Source organism: Bufo gargarizans, unplaced genomic scaffold (genome assembly GCF_014858855.1).
Source record: "Bufo gargarizans isolate SCDJY-AF-19 unplaced genomic scaffold, ASM1485885v1 fragScaff_scaffold_252_pilon:::fragment_2:::debris, whole genome shotgun sequence".
NCBI lineage: Eukaryota > Metazoa > Chordata > Amphibia > Anura > Bufonidae > Bufo > Bufo gargarizans.
In genome coordinates this window covers 243,442-267,978 of record NW_025334078.1, presented here as the reverse complement: position 1 = coordinate 267,978, position 24,537 = coordinate 243,442, and the positions used below count along the sequence as shown (strand labels likewise).

General features: G+C 43.0%; 1 protein-coding gene across 1 annotated transcript in view; it reads left to right on the top strand.

The window, feature by feature from the left end:
• Positions 1-24,537, top strand: part of ERMP1 (endoplasmic reticulum metallopeptidase 1) — a 47,994-nt gene that overhangs the window by 17,184 nt on the left and 6,273 nt on the right. The window contains exons 4-14 of the mRNA XM_044272942.1: positions 1,190-1,295; positions 1,860-2,006; positions 6,301-6,393; positions 7,536-7,748; positions 7,838-8,058; positions 8,647-8,821; positions 12,239-12,429; positions 15,409-15,561; positions 16,486-16,685; positions 23,209-23,324; positions 23,600-23,763. Of these exons, the coding sequence (XP_044128877.1) occupies positions 1,190-1,295; positions 1,860-2,006; positions 6,301-6,393; positions 7,536-7,748; positions 7,838-8,058; positions 8,647-8,821; positions 12,239-12,429; positions 15,409-15,561; positions 16,486-16,685; positions 23,209-23,324; positions 23,600-23,763 (1,779 nt within the window). The remainder of the gene's footprint in view (positions 1-1,189; positions 1,296-1,859; positions 2,007-6,300; positions 6,394-7,535; positions 7,749-7,837; positions 8,059-8,646; positions 8,822-12,238; positions 12,430-15,408; positions 15,562-16,485; positions 16,686-23,208; positions 23,325-23,599; positions 23,764-24,537) is intronic.

Genomic DNA, 24,537 nt, shown 5'->3' with positions numbered 1-24,537 from the left:
TGCAGTCATACAACCCATCCCTCCAGAACCCTGACCATTGTCATTTGAGTTATTTATAACACACTTCATGTCTCCTCCTGATCCCTGTCCTTGGGCAGGAAGGAGGGGGGTGTAGGAGCACCTCTGGAATATCCTGCCTGCTCTGTGCACAATGAGACCAGGGCCAGAGAAGGAACTGCCTCCAACCCCAGGTGCCTGATGCTTCATCCTACTCCCTGCCGCATCCCATCTAGGCCACCAGAAGCTTTGCTCTCACCCTCTGTGTGGGGTCTCTTCAGTCTATGCTGCCCGTACCATCAATTGTGGAGCGGGCAGCAGGGACTAAACTGAGTATACAAGCTGTGCTGATGGAGCATGCCATAAGAAAAAAAAAAAATCAATATGGCTTTAAAAGGGCGAATTAACCTAAATAAATTAATGCCGAGAGCATCAAATCTTTTTGTACCTGGCTTTTGGCCAAGAGGAGGGTTTAGGTGGCCCTCTGGGCGTTGGCCCACCAGGGAATTTCCCTGTAGGATTTATGGGCAGTCTGCCATAACGGACAGGGATACCTGTAAAATGAGCAATTAAGTGCACCGAGGGCAGGCCCAAGCCACTCTGTGCACCTTTACTCCTCCTGCTTCCTCTGCCAGCCTTTCCCTCTTCTTGATTGATAGGGCCAGGTTCCAGTATAGTCATCTCGCCTGGCCCTGTTAATCAAGAAGAAGAGGGAGGGGCTGGCGGAGTAGCTAGGGTGCACACGGTGGCTTGGAACTGCCCTTAGTGCACTTTGCATATGGATTAAAAATATATGTAATCCAAAATGAAGCATCGGATCACTAAGTGAAAGGTATCATTACATTCAGCTGAGCTAGCTCTGCTACAAGACATTGTGCCTGGTCTACCAGTGAATTTCCTGGTGACAGACTCCCTTAAAATGTGTCATAAAATCGAATTTATAGTTTTGCCTCTGGATATATGCTGTATTACTATATGGATTTCTTTGTTTCTGTGGACCGTGGTATGAACTAGGAATATAGGTGTCACAACATGTAATATGTACACCTCCTCGTCTCCGAACATGCTGCACTGTGCTCTTACAGTGTCCGCTCTTGGTGACAATGACTTGCTGTATGACTAGTACATGGCACTGAACCTGAAATGAAGATCTGTAAAACGGGTAATAAATCACTTGATTCTCTCTGAACAGGGCAGTCATGGGTTCATCACACAGCACCAATGGGCCAAGCTGGTTCGTGCTTTTATCAACCTGGAGGCTGCAGGAGTAGGAGGGAAAGAGCTGGTATTTCAGACTGGTATGAAACACTCTTCTATAAATGACTCGTGTAATGTTCCATAATGTCCCAGTGCAGTGCCTGAGCTGAAATCTCGGGTACCATGGTTATATCTGATATGTTGATTGCGTATGTTCCAACATGTATACAACGCAGTCCATGGATATGCCTTTTTTATGTCAGGGTTCACATTTTTTGATTTAAAAAAATATAATCCTATTAAAAAAAAAAAAATTATATATATATATATATATATATATATATATATATATATATATATATATATATATATATATATATAATTTTTTTTTTTTTTTTTAAACATGTGCCCCCATGGGTATTCTCCCAACGTTAACCTCAAACACACACTGCTAGAAGGCACCCCCTGCCACATAGTTGCATATCCACAACCTATATCCAGAAACCCCTAGTTTGTACTTCTGTACATACATATGAACTGTAGAGCACAGCAATATTTAGATATAAGGTAGAATGGATTAAATCACCAAGTAATACTTGTCATCGTCTTCTGCAGTAAATGCTGTAGAGGAAGCTGATGTTTTCTGCTTATCACAATTGTTTCAGGTCCTGAAAATCCATGGCTCGTACAAGCCTATTCTGAAGCTGCTATTCACCCATTTGCATCGGTGGTGGCCCAAGAAGTTTTCCAAAGCGGCATCATTCCTGCAGACACCGATTTCCGTATTTACAGGGATTTTGGCAATATACCAGGTCTGTTCTGGTCTATTTTCCTGAAAGTAGTGATTTATTATATTATAAAACTTTCCTTTTCATACCTGGTCCAAGGCAAGATAAGATCCTACTATATGTGGATGGTATGGTCCTCCTCTTGGGTGAAACAAACCATGTACTGCAGAAATTAATTGAGAGGTATTCAAACATTAGAATTAATTTGTCATCCTGTCTTTTCATGGACCGTGAGGAAGTCCCAGAGGGTTGTCTCACTAGGATATGCCCCCATTGTCTGATAAGTGCAGGTCCCACCGCTGGGAACTGCATATATATTGAGAACGCAGCAGGCCAAAGTGGTGGCTCGAGGACTCCGGTCTGGCCACCGCCAAGCGCCCTCACAATACAAGTTAATGGGAGTGCACCACTAATGACTGCCACTGCTCCCATTTACTTCTCTGGGACTGACTGGAATAGCCGAGCTAGTGCTCGGCTATTTTCGGCAGCCCCATAGAAATGAAAGGAGGGCAGCTATGCATGCGCAGTGCACCCTCCACTATTTTCGGGCTCCATTTAGGAGATAGGTGCGGGTCAGAGCGGTGGGACCCTCACCTGTCAGACAATGGGGGCAATATGCCCCCATTGTCTTGGATAAGACAACCCTTTTAAGCATTTGTGGGCTTTTTTTGGGCAAGAGCTGTATACCAATATACAGATTTGAATGTTCTTGCACTATCATAAAAGATTGGAAACAATAATGATGTATCTATTCGTAGCGGTCAGGACTGTGGTGGTGTGGCCACAGGTCCTTTTTGTACTACAGAATTGCACTGTTTGGTTGGCCAAAAAACTTGACAGGTTCCCTTTTAATCTCCTGTATCCTACCCATCATAGTATAGTCACAGACCCGCTAATTTTACCGGTCTGTCACTCCTGTTATGCCCAAACCCGCAGTGTGCACCAGCGATGTAAAAGAGATGCATCCAATGCATGATTCATAGAGATGAATCCACACACTTCCCCCACCCTCCCTCTGGACGATGATTGACCTTTTCTAATTGCCGATAGGAAAGAAAACTATCAGTCACCATCTGGAGGCGGGCAGGGGCAGCGAGCAGCATTGGTCTGTAAGTCTGTGACTACACTATACTGCCCTCAGATAAATATAAAAAATAATAAAAATATCCAGTATTTAAAATGATAAATTATTGGAGATTTCAGAGACAGGATTTTTGGGCACTGGGAAAGTAAATGAATAAACACCAACAGGTTACATGTTACTTAAAATATGGGACACAAATAAAAAGAAAAATATTAAAGGGTTGCTCCAGGCAAATAAAAAAAAAATATATATATTATAAAAAAAAAAAAAATCGTTAGCTCAAAATAATGAAGCTATAAATTGGTCTCAGAGTTTCATTCATCTGAATGGTGCCATTGCAGAGATTCCCCCTGCTGTCCTCTACTAGGCCGCAGCTGGAGCCTGAGCTGCCATAATAACCGAGCACTACTGTCCTAAGCTACATCAGAGTCAGTATAAGAAATATATGGAGACAGCATCACCTACCGCTACGATGATGACTAGCTCCCTGCAGGATACTAACAGGACACCAGGCATGATGGGGCCTGGATAAAGTCAAGATGTAAAATGACCTCAGGTTTATGTCTCAGGCGCCATAATACAATTTCACTTCTGTGGGAGGGACTTGGCTGGGAGCACCGCCCACTGACACGTATGTACTGAGAGGTAGTTGCTATAATGCTGACTCCATTACTGGCCTGTGGAGTCATGGGGGATGGCAGCTACTTATGGCTGCAATAGGGAGAAAATATGGTAATTGGAAATAAAAGAAGCAGAAAGCCTGAACAATGTAAAAGTAGGGTGCACATACAAATACCAAGTGATGGCTGACTTCTCATGTTAGACCACAGTGGTCCATGCATGGGTATTGGTAGCACACTCCAGTTTAGGTTAATAGACAGTGAAGAATAAGTCCATTAGAAAACTCCAGGGAACGTGGTACTATGGATATACACTAATCATTTAGGGGAGCAAGACTGAAATATTTTGAGGAATTAAGGGCGGAATGTCAGTTTGGAAGTCAAGATTTACAGTATTATTTTTAGTGGCACCGCATTTGAAGAACCCACTGCTAGACATCATGCAAAGTAAAAATAAATAGGGAATTCTGTCTCGATGATGTAGCTTTTTGGGCAGGCACAGGATTACAACACTTGAAGCTTTTGGAAATGGAAGGCGGCATTAACTCATTTGTCGATGGAGCAATGTAAATATTGCATGATGATAATTTTTAAGAACGACACAGGACAAATTTTCACAATTGTTATAGTACAGCCAAAATCTAATAAATGCCTCAATAAAAAGGAATACAGTGTGTAAAATGCCATTAGAAAGAGTCCCTTTATTAAAATCTATGGGGAATATTTATCAAAATGCTGTAAAAAGAAAACTGGCCTAGTTGCCCATAGCAACCAATCGGACTCCACCTTTCATTTCTCAAATAAGCTCTGAAAAATGAAGGGTGGAATCTGATTGGTTGCTATGGGCAACTAAGCTAGTTTGCCTTTACACTAGTTTTGATAATTCTCTTTGTTAGAAGGTATTTCTTTTTATTTCGGCTGTGCTATACCATTGAAAACTAACTACAAAATGCTGTCCTGCAAAACCTTGTTAAAGGGAACCTGTCACCGGGATTTTGTGTATAGATCTGAGGACATGGGTTGCTAGATGGACGTTAGCACATCCGCAATACCCAGTCCCCATAGCTCTGTGTGCTTTTATTGTGTAAAAAAACCGATTTGATACATATCTCAGGTTAATTTGCATGAGTCCTGTCCCTGACTCATCTCACGTACAGGACTCATCTCAGGTTAATTTGCATATGTATCAAATCGGTTTTTTTACACAATAAAAGCACACAGAGCTATGGGGACTGGGTATTGCGGATGTGCTAACGTCCATCTAGCAACCCATGTCCTCAGATCTATACACAAAATCCCGGTGACAGGTTCCCTTTAATAAGCTGACGATCAGCCTCCCAGATCCTGAAAAACTTTCATTCTAAACCATTCTCATGGTTTTAACAGATGTATCAAAATACAAGAAAACTCATATAAGCCACTGACGAGGTGGTATAAAACGGGATCATTCCGAAGCTACCCACCCAATGCTGGAGATGTGGGTCAGCTGTGGGCTCCCTTTCCCATACTTGGTGGCACTGCCCACTCGTTCAACCTTTTTGGTCGGAAGTGGGCTCAGTGATAGACCAGATATGCCATACAAAACTCACATTAGACCCCAAATTGATTTTACTATGGTGCCCAAACAATACCCTTACACCAACCAAGCACGACCTCCCTACTAGGCTTCTAACGGCAGCACTGCTCACTTATTCCATATCTTTGGAAAAGTAGCTCTGCTCTTACTAAGTCAGCTTGGATAGATAAAGTGGACCAGATTTATCGCTTTAGAGAGCTGGCCCACTAGGAGTCCATACCATTCGACGTTCCTAAAGATTTAGGGGCCTTGGAAATCATTTAGGAAATTCAATACATAATGCCCCTCCCTTTACCAGCAGCTTCTCTACCAAGGAAACAGTATGACCGATGTGAGGATCGCTGGTCAATACACCTGACCTGAGCCCTAAGCTCTCAGTAGAGGCCCTGACACATTGAACACTCGTGTACTCTGACCTCAAATGATTCCATAAATATACACCATTGATGGCACTAGAGTTACTATTGTTAACTGCTCTTCGCTCAAGGCTAGCAACTCTCCCCACCCTACCTCGCCTCACCCCACCCTACCTCGCCTCACCCCACCCAACCTCACCCTATCTCAGGGTACATAATCCACCTTATGTTCTCACTATTCTTTCTCTCCTCCTTCTCTTTCCGTGCAGTTGTTAGATTCGTAAGATCATAACAAGCCTAAATCGCCACACATTCTCTAGGCAATATTTCAGCGCTTGATGTTGCCAATACAGCTTCTGTGTGATAAATGACCAGTCTTACAACGTGTTTATATTGTCATGATGTTTTACTGTTCATGTATACTTGTATAACTTTATTCTTTAATAAAAAGAGAATTGCTAAAAAAAATAAAAGAGAATTGTGAATAATACTGGAAGTTTGTGTCTGATCACAGGTCTACTGTACTGTACTCACATAATACCTGGAGCACAATACAGTAGACCCATGGTCAGGCAGGAATCGGACACAAGTGTGAAACTGGGGGTTACAGAATAATAGAAGTAACATTTAGTCTGGGGACTGTAGTTTAGTTATTTCTCATTTCTTTATGGATTCCTTATAGGCATTGACCTGGCTTTCATTGAAAATGGCTACATATACCACACAAAGTATGACACCGCAGACCGGATTCATACAGACTCTATCCAGAGGGCAGGTATGTGATGCTCTCCTTTCATTTCTCCAATACAATTTTTCTCATTCCACTGTTCTCATGAAGTACACATCGTTTTTCCATGCAAGATGAGGAAAGCAAATGTTATGACCATATGAAAACCTTAGTTTCTTTAGCAGAAATCCCACGGACGTGCTCTCTATTGCTTCCACTCCGTATCTTGTGAATTGTGGACCCATTCAAGTGAATCCATACTTCGGTTCCGTGGCCCAGCAAAAAAGTTAGAACATGTCGTATTCTTGTCCGCATTGTGGTCAAGAATCGGCATTTCTATCATAGGGATAGCCGTTATCTGTGTACTGCGTATTTGCAATTTGCGGGCCACAGAAACGGATACGGTCTTCTGATTAAGCCCTAATTAAAGGAAGACTCGTTGATGGTGTCTGGTTTCTCTTCCTCTATTGGCTGAGTGCCGTGAGCACAGACACTAGATTCCTAGTCATTAGAACCGATAATGCACAAAAATTCGGCAGTTTTGTCCAGCTACGTTACCATGTAGAATAATAAGCTGATCTCCACCACTCCTGTTCTGAAGTTTCACAGTCCTCTTTTGGTCACTACTTCCTGGTCCCTCCTGATATAGGACACCCAATTGCTCAGCCAGTCACCGGCTGCAGCCCTGACCTGCGTCTGGTTACATTTTTATGTAGAAAGGTATGAGGGAGTAGAGTGACCTGGGAAACGTTGAATGGAAGTGGTATGGAAATGGTAAGGTATTATTATTTTTTATCATGATATGCCATTTCTGGCCTTTCTTAAGAAAACAAATAATAATTGGCCAGCTGCATACCATATCAATAACACCATAGGTTCCATATAACTGCTGCAGGATTTTGTTGAACCATTGATTTTAAAGAGAGGTGAGTTTTCTGTGGGGTATTTTGAACCCCCCACCCCTATGAGTATTCTGTACCTGTTTCGCCTGTCCTCCCATTTCAGGAGGCCAGTAGATTGTAATTCGACAGGGTTACATCTTCATTGCTTTTTCCGGCATATTTTATGGAATCAATAGAATTGGACAGGATTGAGAAGTGACCACACTTCCCTCAAGATCATTGCACATTTGATTGCTTTTCCCTTGTACCGGTCCTACTACAATGCTTAACATGTCTGTTTTTTCCTAGGTGACAATATACTGGGTGTTCTCCGGTATTTGGCGACCTCTCCCCTGCTCGCTGACTCCTCAGAGTTTCGCCATGGCAATTTGATCTTCTTTGATGTCTGTGGCATGTTTGTGGCATCTTATCCAGCACGCATTGGAACTATTATAAACTATGTTATAGCTGTTGTCACTCTATTTTACCTGAGCAAAAAGACTATTAAATATAGAAGAGGAGGTAAGCTTCACAAATCTACGTTCCATGTATATGCTTCTGTGTGTTAGATCACCGTAGAATAACTGTTTTGTTTCTTCCTATGAATTTAGGTATAAACTATGCCCGAGACCTCATGATTGGCCTGTTCATCAGTGTAACCAGTTGGATCTCTGCTCTCGTAACGGTCCTCATTCTAGCGGTGCTAGTTTCTCTCACTGGCAACGCCTTGTCCTGGTATACACACTTTTATGTTGCTGCGAGTTTGTATGGAGCTGCTGCTGTGGCCAAGCTGATACTGATACACACAATGGCCAAAACCTTCTACTTTGCTGTAAGTTTATAGCCTTCGTTATCTTCAGGCCAGTGTGATGTTTGATGGGTTGTGGTGACAAGTGTTTGGTCAAGTGTAGATCTTACAAAAAGTTGTAAATGTCACCCAGTGTGATGTACAGAAAAAAGCAACAATTACTGTATGTATGCTCTTTACATACAGTTTGTTGTCAGTTATGATTGGTGCATTATCCTTCATTGTGATTGATTGCATTGCTAGTCAGTATTTTGGGAGCCTGTTAAGCTGGCTATACACATTAAACAGCTGTCGGCCGACGGCTGTCTTCTCCATACTCATGCATTATCGGCTCAGCCAAGCAGGGAGAGGGGAGAAAGCTGCTGCCAGACATTTATGTTAGCAGAGTATCGGGGATGTCCAGTCCTCATCTGGGGGAGCTGGGAGGCCCAGATACAAATTGGATTGCCTGGTCCTGCTTACATTTACCAGTAATTTGCATGGCCACCTTTAATCTTATCGACTGTAGCAGCAGTCGCCAACGTTTGCTTTCCTACTGTTGTTAAGACTTCTCAGTATGGCAGGTGGATTGGTTTTGACCATGCACGTTTTTTTTTTTTTCCTGTCTCTCAGAATACAAGTAGACAGTATTTGGGAGACCTGTTCTTCGACGTTTCCTTACTGTCATGCGGCATTCCAATGATGCTTCTTACTCAGAAGGGCCTGTGCTCCGCGTACTTCTTCGCCATGTGGATGATTTTTCCATTAGTCACAAAAGTGATTGCTGAACAAGAATCTGTCCATCGAGGTACTGAATTCCTCTGTCAGTCATTGTTTATATGGTCTAACATGCTAACCACTGTATTTTTCGCTTTGTAAGACATAACCGATGTCGGACCTCAAATTAGACCCCCAATCTTTATCAGACCTCAGACTATTCTCCCCAATCTTCTTCAGACCTGAGATCAGAACCATAAATCAGACCTGCAATCAGATCAGACCTCAGATATAAAATAAATGAAGTTACCTGTCCTGCTTCGGACAGCACGTTTTTTTTTCTGCACTCGCTGCTTCCTGGTCTTCTTCCGGACACTGCGGTGCCCAGAAGAAAAGAGAGCAGTCAATACAGCAAGTGCTACACTTGCTACTCCCTGCACCTCCTGCATACTAATGAGCGTTTCCATAATGGAAGCGCTCATTAGTATACGCTTTATAAGACTCATTGCCATTTACCCCCCACTTTTGGTGGGAAAAAAGTGTGTCTTATTATAAAGCTAAAAATATGGTATCTCTGTTGCTGTATTCTTCTAATGCTACATTACTAAACAGTCAGACATGGTGGTCACCTTAAATAGTCTTTCCCGGGAATATAAACTGTTCAGGGATACTCTACATCACATCCGGTCCCCAGCTTTTTGTCTTCCAGCTAGGGCATGAACATAAATCTTTTGCAAGCAGGGCTCCAGATGGCGACCAAAATGGTCGCCAATGTGATTAAGAATTTACAAATGGCGACAAGACTTTTTAGTCTTGTCGCCATTTGCGACTAGACACTCCGCGGCAGCTCTGCAGTAGAACAGCGGCGGGCACAGGAGCTGATAGTTCTCTGCTGCCGATGTTCTTCTCAGTCTGTCAGCTCGGTCACAGCACACAGAGCCGCTGGCAGCAGGGAGGGGAGGGGCTGGGAGGAGTGTAATCTGATCCTAGAGTGGAAGCTGCTTCTGCCAGCCCCTCCCCTCCCCGCCCACCAACCAATCAGAGCTGAGGCAAGGCGAGCACTAGCAGCTCTGAGTCACTGACAAGTACAGGGAGAAAGAATCGAATGAGTCACAGGTGAAAAGAACTAAAGATCCGACTTAGTGACTCATTCGATTCTTTCTTAGACTCCCTGTACAGTGTGCCCCCCCCCCCCAACACCCCAGTATAAGAAACATTGGTGGCATAGTGTGCCCCCCCAACACCCCAGTATAAGAAACATTGGTGGCACAGTGTGCCCCCCCCAACACCCCAGTATAAGAAACATTGGTGGCACAGTGTGCCCCCCCAACACCCCAGTATAAGAAACATTGGTGGCACAGTGTGCGCCCCCTCCCCAACACCCCAGTATAAGAAACATTGGTGGCACAGTGTGCGCCCCCTCCCTAACACCCCAGTATAAGAAACATTGGTGGCAGTGTGCCCCCCCAACACCCCAGTATAAGAAACATTGGTGGCACAGTGGGAAGTGCCAATGAGGGTTAAAAAAAATAACTTAAAAAAATTAACTCGCCTCCTCCAGTTGATCGCGTAGCTGTCGGTCTCCTGTTCTGTATTCAGGACCTGTGGTGATGTCACTGAGCTCATCACATGGTCCATTACCATGGTGATGAATCATGTGATGTATCATGTGATGAGCACAGTGATGTCACCACAGGTCCTTTGACAGGTCCTGAAGAAAGAACAGGAGATGATCAATTGGAGGAGGTGAGTTAATTTTTATTTTTTAACCCTCATTGGCACTCCCCACTGCGCCACCAATGTTCATTATATTGAGGGGGGGGCACACTGCGCCACCAATGTTTATTATACTGGGGTGTTGGGGGGGGGGGGGGCACACTGTGCCACCAATGTTTCTTATACTGGGGTGTTGGGGGGGCACACTGTGCCACCAATGTTTCTTATACTGGGGTGTTGGGGGGGGGGGGGCACACTGTGCCACCAATGTTTCTTATACTGGGGTGTTGGGGGGCGCACTGCGCCACCAATGTTTATTATATTGACCTTCTACTATGCATTCTGTATTAAAGAATGCTATTATTTTTCCTTATAACCATGTTATAAGGAAAAATAATACAGTGAATAGACTTTCATCCTAGCAACCATGAGTGAAAATCGCACCGCATCCGTACTTGCTTGCGGATGCTTGCGATTTTCACGCAGCCCCATTCACTTCTATGGGGCCTGCATTGCGTGAAAAACGCACAACATAGAGCATGCTGCGATTTTCACGCAACGCACAAGTGATGTGTGAAAATCACCGCTCATGTGCACAGCCCCATAGAAGTGAATGGGTCCGGATTTAGTGCGGGTGCATTCTGGTATTTTGAATGCCAGATCCGGCACTAATACATTCCTATGGGAAAAAATGCTGGATCCGGCATTCAGGCAAATCTTCAGTTTTTTTTTGTCTGAGATAAAACCGTAGCATGCTGCGGTTTTATCTTTTGCCTGATCAGTCAAAATGACTGAACTGAAGACATCCTGATGCATCCTGAACGGATTACTCTCTATTCAGAATGCACAGGGATATGCCTGATCAGTTCTTTTCCGATATTGAGCCCCTAGGACGGAACTCTATGCCGGAAAAGAAAAACACTAGTGTGAAAGTACCCTAAAATATAAAGTTTAAATCCCCCCTTTCTCAATTTTACATATAAAATATATAAACAATAAATAAATAAACATATTACATAGCGCTGTCCAAACTATTAAATTATTAAAAAATGTCTCCTATGCGGTGAGCATTCGCCATTTTTTAGTCACCTTGTCACCCCAAAAAATAGGATAGGACTGTTCTATTATGGGCCGAATGTTTCATAAAATGCGAAATGCACGCGGCTTTTTTTGGTGTTTTTTTTTTTTTGCGCGGTATTGAGTATCGCAATACTTTTTTATGGTGACGAAAGCGAATCAAAATTTTGGTATCAAAACAACCCTATGCCGATCTGATCAGCGTAGCGTTGTCACGATACCAAAATTTTGATTCGGTTTCGATTTGGCGACTAAAAATTTGATTTGGCTCCTAAATTTTTCAGTTCAGGAGCCAATGGCTACTAGGTATTTTTTTTAGTCTGGAGCACTGGCAAGACAATGCATGCTGGAGGGCCTTCTCTTTAATAGTTCATATTCCCCCAAAAAAACCTTTAAAGGGGTATTCCAGGTATGTTGCTATTCCCTATCAACAGGATAGGAGATAACTATTTCAGGGGGCTCCACAGGGTACAGGGCCCCTTTCTTATGATTGGTGGGGGTCCCAGCAGTAGGACCCCCCCACGATCATGAGAACTGGGGACCCCTACCCGTTCAGGCATGCGTGCAACCACTCTACATGCATGCCTGAGCTGTTGCTTCATTCATTTCTTGGGGCTCCACAGGGTATAGGCCCTCATTCTTGAAATTGTGTAAAGCTACAATTTTCTTATATTTCTTCCCTGCATAAATGATGTAATCTCTTTCCTGTTCACAGGTTCTTCTTATAGATACATAGCAGTCTATCTGCTGGGAATGTTTTATCCTTATTTGCACACAACCTATCATGTATGGGCTGTTTTTGAGATGTTCACACCTATATTTGGCCGCAGTGGTACAGAAATTCCACCAGACGTTGTGATGGCTTCCTTCTTTGTCATTTGCACTATCATTTCAATGACTTGTTTTGTAAGTATATTTGTGTGTGTGTGTAGTACATTGTTACAACATTAGATGGACTTTAACCAGTGGCAAATCTTTTTGTAATTTTAGTATCTATCATTTTGAGAGTTATTTTGTATAAACCAATTATTTGTGTGAATATATGAAATATACCTTATTAGGGGAAATCATTCAGTGGTTCAACTGTATATAAAGGTCTAGAAAACTCCTGAGTAACCAAAAAATGGAGATGAGCTGGCCATGCACTGACATGTCTACTTTGATGGTCGCCTATTGGACTGATCTTGGTATAAGTGTTGGTCCCACATGCTTCATGCCATTTATAACAATTTAAGATAATACATTTTTTGGAGTTTAGGGGAGCCTATCACTCTATTATGAAAATATTAACATTTTATTAGGTGTAGGTGCAGTTATTGGTTAAATCTACTTATTGTTAAAATGTATTTTTGTGACCATTTATTTTCATTTTAGGAAAATTAGGCTCAGGTATCCATAATTTCTTATTATTTAGGATTAAAATGAGTTACATTTAGTAGTTGCGCTGGAACTAGGGCTTGTTGAGGAGATATCCTTGTACTTATTTTTATTTTTTCCTTTGGACTGCTCGTTTTTCCACCCTGTAATACTAATCCATACCATCGGTACAGGGAGGAGGAGAAGGCTGCGTTCCTCAGTGGACGTCTCCTTCTCCCTGGCTGTGAGCTGCCCAATAGCAGCGGACTGCACCACAGCCTTGGAGAAGGTGAGATTTTAATATTTTTTTCCTCCCTGGCTGTGATGTGCTCCCCTGAATTTGGACAGCTCACAGCCATGGAGAAGGACAGGACCCCTGCAAAACTGGGCCGTCTCCTCCTCCCTGTACCGATGGTATGGATTTGCATACAGGACGTGAAACCTAAACGGGGAGCACAGCGGGGAAAGAGAGCAGTATACAGGAAAACAATAAGCATAACTACATTTATTCAACATGCCCTACATTTCCATTTACTTATATTGTGAAGTCAGGACTGGTGAAAGGTCCTCTTTAAATAATAACTCTTTAATTGAATTGTATTAGAGAAAACTAGGTTTTTGTACTTGTCGTAAAATCTGTTTCTCTTCCGTTCACTGGGGGACACAGCTCCCACCCATTCTTTTGTTTGGCCCCTTTTCAGGCCTGTCTGGTTCTGGGTTTGTACATAGTGTGATTTTCTTGTGTCTTGCTTCTCCTTTTGCACTAACTGATTTAGCTTGGTCCCTGTAGGAAGGGAATAGCTGAAGAGGGAGGAGCTTACACTTTGTGTGCTTAGTGTCCGCCTCCTGGCGGCAACAGCTATACCCATGTTCAAAGCCTGTGTCCCCCCAATGAACGATAGAGAAACAGATTTTATCGTTCATTGGGGAACACAGGCTGTGTCCCCCAGTGAACGGAAGAGAAACAGATTTTACGGTAAGAACAAAAATCTAGTTTTCTCATCCGTCTCATTGGGGGACACAGGCTTTGACCATGGGAGGTTACAGAGCAGTCCCTAAGGGTGGGCATAACGAGCAACCCTCTTGTCAATCAGAGAACCGCCATCTGCAAAACTCTACACCCCAAAGACACGTCAGCAGACGTAAAGGTGTGCACTCTATAAAACTTGGAAAAAGTATGCAAAGATGACGAAGTAGCCGCCATGCACACCTGGAGGGCCGAATCCCCGGGATGCACTGCCCAAGAGGCCCCCACTGCCCGAGCAGAATGAGCAGTCACCCGGAAGGGTGGGGCCCAGTCCTTAACGCGGTACGCTTCCACAATAGCCAAACTAATCCATCAGGAAATGGAAGTCTTTGACACTGCCAGCACTCGTCTCGGTCCGTCTGGAATCGCGAACCGGGCTCCGTTCGCCGGAAAGATGCCGTCTGGGTCAGATAAATACGAACGGCTCCCGAGGATGAGACTGGTCCGGACAAAATGAAGGGAGAATAATCTCATTTATATGGAATGTTGACACCACCTTCGGCAGGAAGGACTGCACAGGGCGAAGGACCACCTTATCCTGATGGAGGATCAGGAAGGGCGACCGACATGACAGAGCCGTGAGTTCCGACACTCTACAGATAGAAGTAATATCAACTAAAAAAGCCACCTTATAAGACAGAAAGCACAGCGACACCTGCTGCAAAGGCTCAAACGAAGGATCCAGTGGAAGACGGAAAGGGGACACAGCATGCGCCACCCCCTGTAGAAAAGTCTGAACCGCCGAAAGCGAAGCTAAATTCCGCTGAAAAAAAATGGAGAGAGCCGACACTTGCCCTTTGAGGTTGCTGAGAGCCAGCCCCAAGGCCATGTCCGACTGCAGGAAAGCCAAAAGTCACGGCAAAGAATAAAAACGAACGGGAGACAGCTGTTGCCACTCGCACCAACTAAAGTAGGACTTCCAGGTCTGGTAGTAGTCCAAACTTTATACTCACCTATGCGGCGTCTTCTGCCCCCCTGGCTCCAGCTGGGTCACCACCTTCGGTGTGCGGCTCCTTGGTGAGGGACTCTACCCCGGAAACAGAGGAAACTTGCGTTGGGCGGCCGTTGTGATGTGAATGCTGGCGGGAGACAGACTTTTTTCAAGGAACCTCTGGTCCTCCTTTCCTCCTGGAGCACGGGAAGGAGCAGGGGGTTTGGGTTACCCCCTGTCTCCTGGGTTGGAGTGCAGGCAGTTTTACAGACTGCCTGAAGCTTCCCGCTAAAGAAGGAAAGAAGAAAAAGCAAAAAAAAAATCAGCATACCTGCCTCCTACAGACACTAAGCTAAAACTGATTTAGCTTGGTCCCTGTAGGAAGGGTATAGCTGAAGAGGGAGGAGCTTACACTTTGTGTGCTTAGTGTCCGCCTCCTAGCGGCAACAGCTATACCCATGGTCAAGCCTGTGTCCCCCAGTGAGACGGATGAGAAATTTGTATTTGGTACACACATGCAGTTGTTCAATGTAAATTTACAAATTTCAGTTTTGGCTTTGTTCTCTTTTAGGTCAAGTTCATTTATCTTGTCAAGAGCACCAAAACAACAATACTGTTGTTGGCTGTTGTGTCTGCTGTGACCTTTATCCTTGTGTGTTTTGGGGTGTTCTTCCCCTACAGTGCCAGTATGGACAGCCCCAAGCCAAAGAGAATCTTCCTACAGGTATATTATACATCATACGTTATTTATACTCCGCTTATGGACTTTGTTTGTTCGTGTAGATATAGCAGTGTAATAGAGGGGTCTTCCAGTACTGACATTTCCATATGGTATATCCATGAGGCATTTCACCTGGGGCCCCACTGATCTCTAAAACAAAGTACTTTGTATTGTACCAAAGTTTTGCCTAATCATAGATTTCTATAACTTTCCAACATATTGAGTATACAATAACTCTTTATTCTATATGCTCAACACATTGCAATTAAAATAGAGTCCCGGGTTAGAGACCCCCACTGATTATATCTTCTAACATGCTGCATCTGGTGTGAGAATAGAGCCGTTTTAAACTGGGAGACCCCTTTAAAGGGAACCTGTCATCAACTTTTTGCTGCCCATACTAACGGCAGTATAAAATAGAGACAGGTGAGATGATTTCAGTGGTCTGTTATATATAAGGTAAAATCAAGTGGTTGCCGAGAACCAACATCACAATCCTTGCAGACTGGGCCTGGAAAAGAGTCAAAGCCACCTGAGAAGAGTCCTGGTTATCCATGAAGTCCTGCTCTCCTGCCCACCTGCTGATGACTGACAGCCGTCTACCTAGTTTTCTCCCTTTCTCTCTAGGAGAGAACTGCCAATCATCAGCAGATGGGCAGGAGAGCAGGAGATTATGGATAACCAGGACTCTTCTCAGGTAGATGTGACTGTTTTCCAGGCCTGGGCTGCAATGGTTATGATGCTGGTTCTCGGCAACCACTTACTTTTAGCTCATGAGAGACACACCGCTGAAATCAGCATTTCTGTCAGTATTTTATGCTGCCCTCAGTGAGGTCAGAATAAAGTTGATGACACGTTCCCTTTAACTATCTTATATACTTGTGTATGTCAGAAATATGTGTCAATGTTCATTCTCCCCTGCTTCAGCACACAACCCGATTGTTCCACAATTTGAATGGAGATGTGATAAAGCGAGATTCTGGGATATGGGTAAATGCCTTTGATTACAATGGAATAACACACCTCACGCCTCATGTACCGGAATTAAATGATACAGCAAGGGCTCAATGTGATGTCGGTCCATTCTGTGGGTTCCCTTGGTATTTCCCTGTGCATCAGTTACTCAGGTTAGTAAGTGTTTACTGTAGGACTGATTGTATGTGTGAACCAATATGCAGAAGTTCAGCATGTTGCATGAAGCACCAAGTTATTAATATCAGCTTGACAAAGTGAAAGCATTGTACTGTGGTTACATCTCTGTTACCCCAACATTCAGTACATTTAAATAGAAATATGATAAATACTTTGAATACAATGATACAAAAGACCAGGCTTGTCAGTGTAGGTGGGATTTCTTATCATAATTAGACCAGCACACCGATAATATATCAATAATAGGGATGAGCGAATCGACTTCGGATGAAACTTTCAAAGTCGATTTGCATAATAAATCGTTTGGTACCACTTGGAACTGAACCAGAGTTCGGGAAATCAGTTAATTTACATTAGAAATGATTTTATGGCGTTATTATGCAAAGTCTTGCGAGACTTTGCAAAGTAATCACTTCGGCTCATCTGAGCCAATACATTCGAATACTGTACAGAACGCTCAATCGGTACAGTATTCAAACAAAGTATTATGCAAATAGACTTCAGATGTTTTTCGACTTTGTAAGAAAATTGGGGGGAGGGGAATGGCAGTGCTTCTTATAAAGCGAATACTAATGAGTGCTTCCGTTATGGAAGTGCGGGGAGTGTCGACTGTAGTGCTTCTGTTCCCACTGCTCCCTGGTCATCCTCCAGGTGCCGCACTGCATGTGTCCTGACTGTGTAGAGCTTCAGGATGCAGTGAGCGCACTATGACCTGACATACACAGTCACGACACATGCAAAGCGGGCCCAGAGAAGACCAGGGATCAGTGAGTGCAGGAGAAGACCGCCAGACCTGCAGAGTGGCAGCGGAGCAGGAAAGCCAAGTTAATTTATTTTATCTCTGATGGGGCTCTGATCTGAGGTCTGACGAAAAATATTTAGTTTTCTTATTTTCCTCTGCTAAATAATTTCCTCTGCTAAATAACTTATTTTCCTCTGAATAAGGCTACATTCACACGTCAGGATTTTTCTATAATCCGAATTTCGGTCCGTTTTTTGCGGATCCGTTGTTCCTGAAAATGTTTCCGTATGTCATCCGTTTTTTGCGGATCCCCAAAAACGGAAACATGTATACATTTCAATAATCAAATAAAGTTGTTTGGATTTCTTTGAAAAAAAATTGAAAAAAATAAATAAAATTAGCTATGTGTTTCCAGGAACGGATTCCGCAAAAAACGGAAGACATACGGAATGACATCCGAATGTCTTCTGTTTTTTGCGGAACCATTAACTTTGCATTGTACAAGGATCCGATTTTTCAGGAACATAATAGGACATGTTTTATATTTAAACGGACATGCGGAACGGAACAACGGAAACGGACAGCACACATTGTGCTGTCCGATTTTTTCCAGGACCCATTGAAAATGAATGGGTCCTGATCTGTTCTGCAAAAAACGGAACAGATCAGGAAAGAAAAAACGGACGTGTGAATGGACCCTTATACAGTGTATGTATGTGTATGTGTGTGTGTATGTGTATGTGTATATATATATATATATATATATATATATATATATATATATATATATATATATATATTAAATTATATAAGATGCTTGTAGATATCAAAATTTCCCCAATATAAGCAGTAACTAATAAACAGATATCTGTCATAGTCCCCAGATAAAATGTTATCACATAACGAAAACTGAAAATCTGTGGTTACCAAGATTTATGTTACTCGCAGACTACATAGGGAAACTGTTGTTTTTTTTTTTTCCCTTTTAGCATGGTCTCTCACTGTATCCTGGGAACAAGCAGTCACAGATGAATAAATGGCACCATGTATAAAGTGTGGCAGGCAAGTAATGTAGGACTCTTCCCCTATCAAATGCCCCATGTGTGCTGCCCTTATAAATGGAGGCACTGCCCTTCTCCTGCTGGCTAGCCCTGTTTACCTCTAACTCGCCCTATAAGATATTAAATACATATGATGCAAAGTCTCAGGTTGTTTCCTCTTTTGATAATTGGCTTTATCCAGGGACTAGTTTGAATGCATCAAAAGAAAACGCTGTTGCAGGTAGATTGCGCCTATGCCCCATGCTGAGGTCACGACACTCAGATGCCCACTTTTTTTTCTATCTATGGCCGGACTCTCTGACATACTCACCATCTGGATGTTGTGATCTCAGCATATGGGATAGGTGCTGTATGCCTTCACATGTGTTTTCTTTTCATGTGTTCAAACTGGTCCCTTAAAGGACTACCGGTAATTTACAAAAAAGGGGAAATGTGTTGGGACTTTGCTTCATTTGTATTTAAAGGGCATCTGTCAGCAGATCTGTACCTATGACACTGGCTGACCTGTTACATGTGCGCTTAGTAGCTGAAGGCGTCTGTGTTGGTCCCATGTTCACATGTGTCCTCATTGCTGAGAAAAATGAAGTTTTAATATTTGCAAATGAGCATCTAGGAGCAACAGGGGTGTTGCCGTTACACCTAGAGCCTCTGCTCTCTCTGCAACTGCCATGCCTTCTGCAGTTTGACAGAACCTGGCAATGAAAACATAATCATGCCTGGCCCTGTGAATCAAAGTAGAGAGGGCGCAGCATTTACAGAGAGAGCAGAGTCTCTAGTTTTAATACCATTTAGGCTCCATTCACACGTCCGCAAAATCGGTCCGCATTCTTTCCGCAATTTTGCGGAAAGGGTGCGGACCTATTCATTCTGTATGGGGACGGAATGTGCTGTCCGCATCCACATTTGCGGATCCGCACTTCCGCATCCGTGCTTCCATTTCCGCAAAAAAAATAGAACATGTCCTATTCTTGTCCGCAATTGCGGACAAGAACAGGCATATTCTATTATGTCGGCAATGTGCGGTCCGCAAAATGCGGAAAGCACATTGCCGCTTTCCGTGTTTTGCGGATCCGTGTCTCCGTGTATCCGCAAAACACATTGCGGACGTGTGAATACAGCCTTATAGGGGGAGTCAAGATTATATTGGGCTAGCTACCAGCAGTGGGGGCATTACCTCCAAGTATAAGGGACAGCACACATTTAATAAGGCAAGAATCCTACACCAAGAATCTTATATGGTGCCCTGTCTTCATCTGTGACTGCTTGTTCCCAGGATACGGTGGAAGATCACGCATAAAGAAATGTATAGACTGTCTGTGAGTAACCTAAATCTTGGTAACTATAGATTTATAGTTTTTTGTCATGTGATCATTTTCATTTTGTCATGTTTCTGTGTACATTGATCCTCTTTAGCTGGGGTTTACACACATTTTACAGCATTGTTGCATATTATTAATGTGCTAGTCTAAGGCCACTTTCAGACGAACAAGTGTCACGCTGCGAACTCGCAGCACCTGACCTCCCAGCACTGACAGGGTCGCATAGCATTATATAGATTTATGATGCATAATGTTGTCAGTGTTATACAATACATTGCAGACCTCTAAGGCAGTGTTTCCCAACCAGTGTGCCTCCAGCTGTTGCAAAACTACAACTCCCAGCAGGCCTGGACAGCCTTTGGCTGTGCAGGCATGCTGGGAGTTGTAGTTTTGCAACAGCTGGAGGCACACTGGTTGGGAAACACTGCTCTAAGGGTTACATAGTATCATAAACCAATATAATGCTATGCAACCCCGGCAGTGCTGGAAGGTCAGGCTGGGTGCTGTGCTGGGAGTTCGCAGCGTGACATTCTCTTGCCTGAAAGAGGCCTAATTGTGGTTAAAAATCCACAGCCTACGCTAACTCAAGGCTTTTAGCTCTATTTTGAGAGAATTTACTATATTTCTATTTTAATGATACGTCTATTAACCGCCTCCGGACCGCCTAACGCAGATGTGCGGTCCGGAGGCGGCAGCCCTGCGCAGAGTGACGCATATACGCGTCATCTCGCAAGGGCCGAGATTTCCTGTGAACACGCGCACACAGGAACAGAAGGTAAGCGAGTGGATCTCCAGCCTGCCAGCGGCGATCGCTCGCTGGCAGGCTGGAGATGTGATTTTTTTTTTTTAACCCCTAACAGGTATATTAGACGCTGTTTTCATAACAGCGTCTAATAAACCTGCTACCTGGTCCTCTGGTGGTCCCTTTTGTTTGGATCGACCACCAGAGGACACAGGTAGCTCAGTAAAGTCGCACCAAACACCACACTACACTACACACACACCCCCCCCCCCCCCTCCCCCCGTCACTTATTAACCCCTTATGAACCCCTGATCACCCCATATAAACTCCCTGATATATCAACTAAAAAAGCCACCTTATAAGACGGGAAGCGCAGCGACACCTGCTGCAAAGGCTCAAACGAAGGCTCCATTCAGACGTCCGCATGTGTTTTGCGGATCCGATCCATGTATCCATGGATCCGTAAAAATCATACGGACGTCTGAATGGAGCCTTACAGGGGGGTGATCACCCATATACACTCCCTGATCACCCCCTGTCATTGATCACCCCCTGTAAGGCTCCATTCAGACGTCCGCATGTGTTTTGCGGATCCGATCCATGGATCCGTAAAAATCATACGGACGTCTGAATGGAGCCTTACCAGGGGGGTGATCAGGGAGTCTATATGGGTGATCACACCCCTGTCATTGATCACCCCCCCGGTAAGGCTCCATTCAGACATTTTTTTGGCCCAAGTTAGCGGAAATATATATATTTTTTGTTTGTTTTTTCTTACAAAGTCTCATATTCCACTAACTTGTGTCAAAAAATAAAATCTCACATGAACTCACCATACCCCTCACGGAATCCAAATGCGTAAACATTTTTAGACATTTATATTCCAGACTTCTTCTCACGCTTTAGGGCCCCTAAAAAGCCAGGGCAGTATAAATACCCCACATGTGACCCCATTTCGGAAAGAAGACACCCAAAGGTATTCCGTGAGGGGCATATTGAGTCCATGAAAGATTGAAATTTTTGTCCTAAGTTAGCGGAAAGTGAGACTTTGTGAGAAAAAAACAAAAAATAAAAATCTATTTCCGCTAAATTATGCAAAAAAAAAAAAAATTCGATGAACTCGCCATGCCCCTCATTGAATACCTTGGGGTGTCTTCTTTCCAAAGTGGGGTCACATGTGGGGTATTTATACTGCCCTGGCTTTTTAGGGGCCCGAAAGTGTGAGAAGAAGTCTGGGATCCAAATGTCTAAAAATGCCCTCCTAAAAGGAATTTGGGCACCTTTGCGCATCTAGGCTGCAAAAAAGTGTCACACATCTGGTATCGCCGTACTCAGGAGAAGTTGGGGAATGTGTTTTGGGGTGTCATTTTACATATACCTATGCTGGGTGAGAAAAATATCTTGGTCAAATGCCAACTTTGTATAAAAAAATGGGAAAAGTTGTCTTTTGCCAAGATATTTCTCTCACCCAGCATGGGTATATGTAAAATGACACCCCAAAACACATTGCACAACTTCTCCTGAGTACAGCGATACCAGATGTGTGACACTTATTTGCAGCCAAGGTGGGCAAAGGAGCACATATTCCAAAGTGCACCTTTCGGATTTCGCAGGCCATTTTTTACACATTTTGATTGCAAGGTACTTCTCACACATTTGGGCCCCTAAATTGCCAGGGCAGTATAACTACGCCACAAGTGACCCCATTTTGGAAAGAAGACACCCCAAGGTATTCCGTGAGGGGCACGGCGAGTTCCTAGAATTTTTTATTTTTTGTCACAAGTTAGTGGAATATGAGACTTTGTAAGGAAAAAAAAAATTTAAATATAAATCATCATTTTCTGCTAACTTGTGACAAAAAATAAAAAGTTCTATGAACTCACTATGCCCATCAGCGAATACCTTAGGGTGTCTACTATCCGAAATGGGGTCACTTGTGGGGTTTTTCTACTCTCTGGGCATTGTAGAACCTCAGGAAACATGGCAGGTGCTCAGAAAGTCAGAGCTGCTTCAAAAAGCGGAAATTCACATTTTTGTACCATAGTTTGTAAACGCTATAACTTTTACCCAAAGCATTTTTTTTTTTTGCCCAAACATTTTTTTTTTTATCAAAGACATGTAGAACAATAAAGTTAGCGAAAAATTTATATATGGATGTCGTTTTTTTTTTTTGCAAAATTTTACAGCTGAAAGTGAAAAATGTCATTTTTTTGCAAAAAAATCGTTACATTTCGATTAATAACAAAAAAAGTAAAAATGTCAGCAGCAATAAAATACCACCAAATAAAAGCTCTATTAGTGAGAAGAAAAGGAGGTAAAATTCATTTGGGTGGTAAGTTGCATGACCGAGCGATAAACGGTGAAAGTAGTGTAGTGCAGAATTGTAAAAAGTGGCCTGGTCATGAAGGGGGTTTTAGCTAGCGGGGTTAAAGTGGTTAAAAGTTATGTTTTAATAATGAGGCTTTGTATTCTGCCTTCATTCAGTCATTTAATCTTTGCCCTCCAGTTGGATTTATGACTGTTTACCCTCTGCACACATTAGCTATCTATGAAGTTCAAACAAGATCAAATCTTGGGATAGAGAAGATTGGACAGATCAGCTCAAACTATTTTTTTTTTTCTCCTTTCGAACAGAAAAAATTGGTACATTCCTGCTTCTCCTCCTCCAGTCAAAAAGGACATGGACTTTAAACTGGAATCCAAAGAAGAAATGCCCTGGGGTACTATACGCCTGAACTTTGAAGTTAAAGGTAAGTACTTTGCTCTATTTCTAAATATTAATAACTATTTCCAAATAATCGGATAATGAACATAGAATAATATTAGAAAAAGCTGCACTGAATGCTGTTTATTCCAATAAAATGCTATTTTTATATGTATTTTCTTCTATTCAGGAAGAGTTGACCTTTCAAATTGTAACTTTTTGTACTTTTTATAATAGCGTACAGTGTATTGCATTATTCGGACTTGACAGTGTGAATAACACTGTATTGCTTCACATATAGTATTTTTCCCCTTCTGGCAGGGCCCAGTCATATAACCGTGTACATCCGTCCATATGAAACGTGTGTGCTGTCCAGCTGGTCCTTGGGTGATGGGATACCACTATCTGGCAGTGGGGGGGACTATTTTATATATTATTCCCATGGCTTGCATGCTCCTGCATGGAAATTCTGGATTGAAGTTAAGGTAAGCAGATGGTTTGGTCCTCTTTTTGGTATTGGAAATATATTATTTGTGCTTTCTCCTGCATGCCCGACGGAATACAATCCTATTTCTGGAGAGATAGATATATATATATATATTTACAGTACAGACCAAAATTTTGACACCTTCTCATTCAAAGAGTTTTCTTTATTTTCATGACTATAAAAATTGTAGATTCACACGAAAGGCATCAAAACTATGAATTAACACATGTGGAATTATATACATAACAAAAAAGTGTGAAACAACTGAAAATATGTCATATTCTAGGTTCTTCAAAGTAGCCACCTTTTGCTTTGATTACTGCTTTGCACACTCTTGGCATTCTCTTGATGAGCTTCAAGAGGTAGTCACCTGAAATGGTTTTCACTTCACAGGTGTGCCCTGTCAGGTTTAATAAGTGGGATTTCTTGCCTTATAAATGGGGTTGGGACCATCAGTTGCGTTGTGGAGAAGTCAGGTGGATACACAGCTGACAGTCCTACTGAATAGACTGTTAGAATTTGTATTATGGCAAGAAAAAAATCAGCTAAGTAAAGAAAAACGAGTGGCCATCATCACTTTAAGAAATGAAGGTCAGTCAGTCCGAAAAATTGGGAAAACTTTGAAAGTGTCCCCAAGTGCAGTCACAAAAACCATCAAGCGCTACAAAAACTGGCTCACATGCGGACCGCCCCAGGAAAGGAAGACCAAGAGTCACCTCTGCTGCGGAGGAGAAGTTCATCCGAGTCACCAGCCTCAGAAATCGCAGGTTAA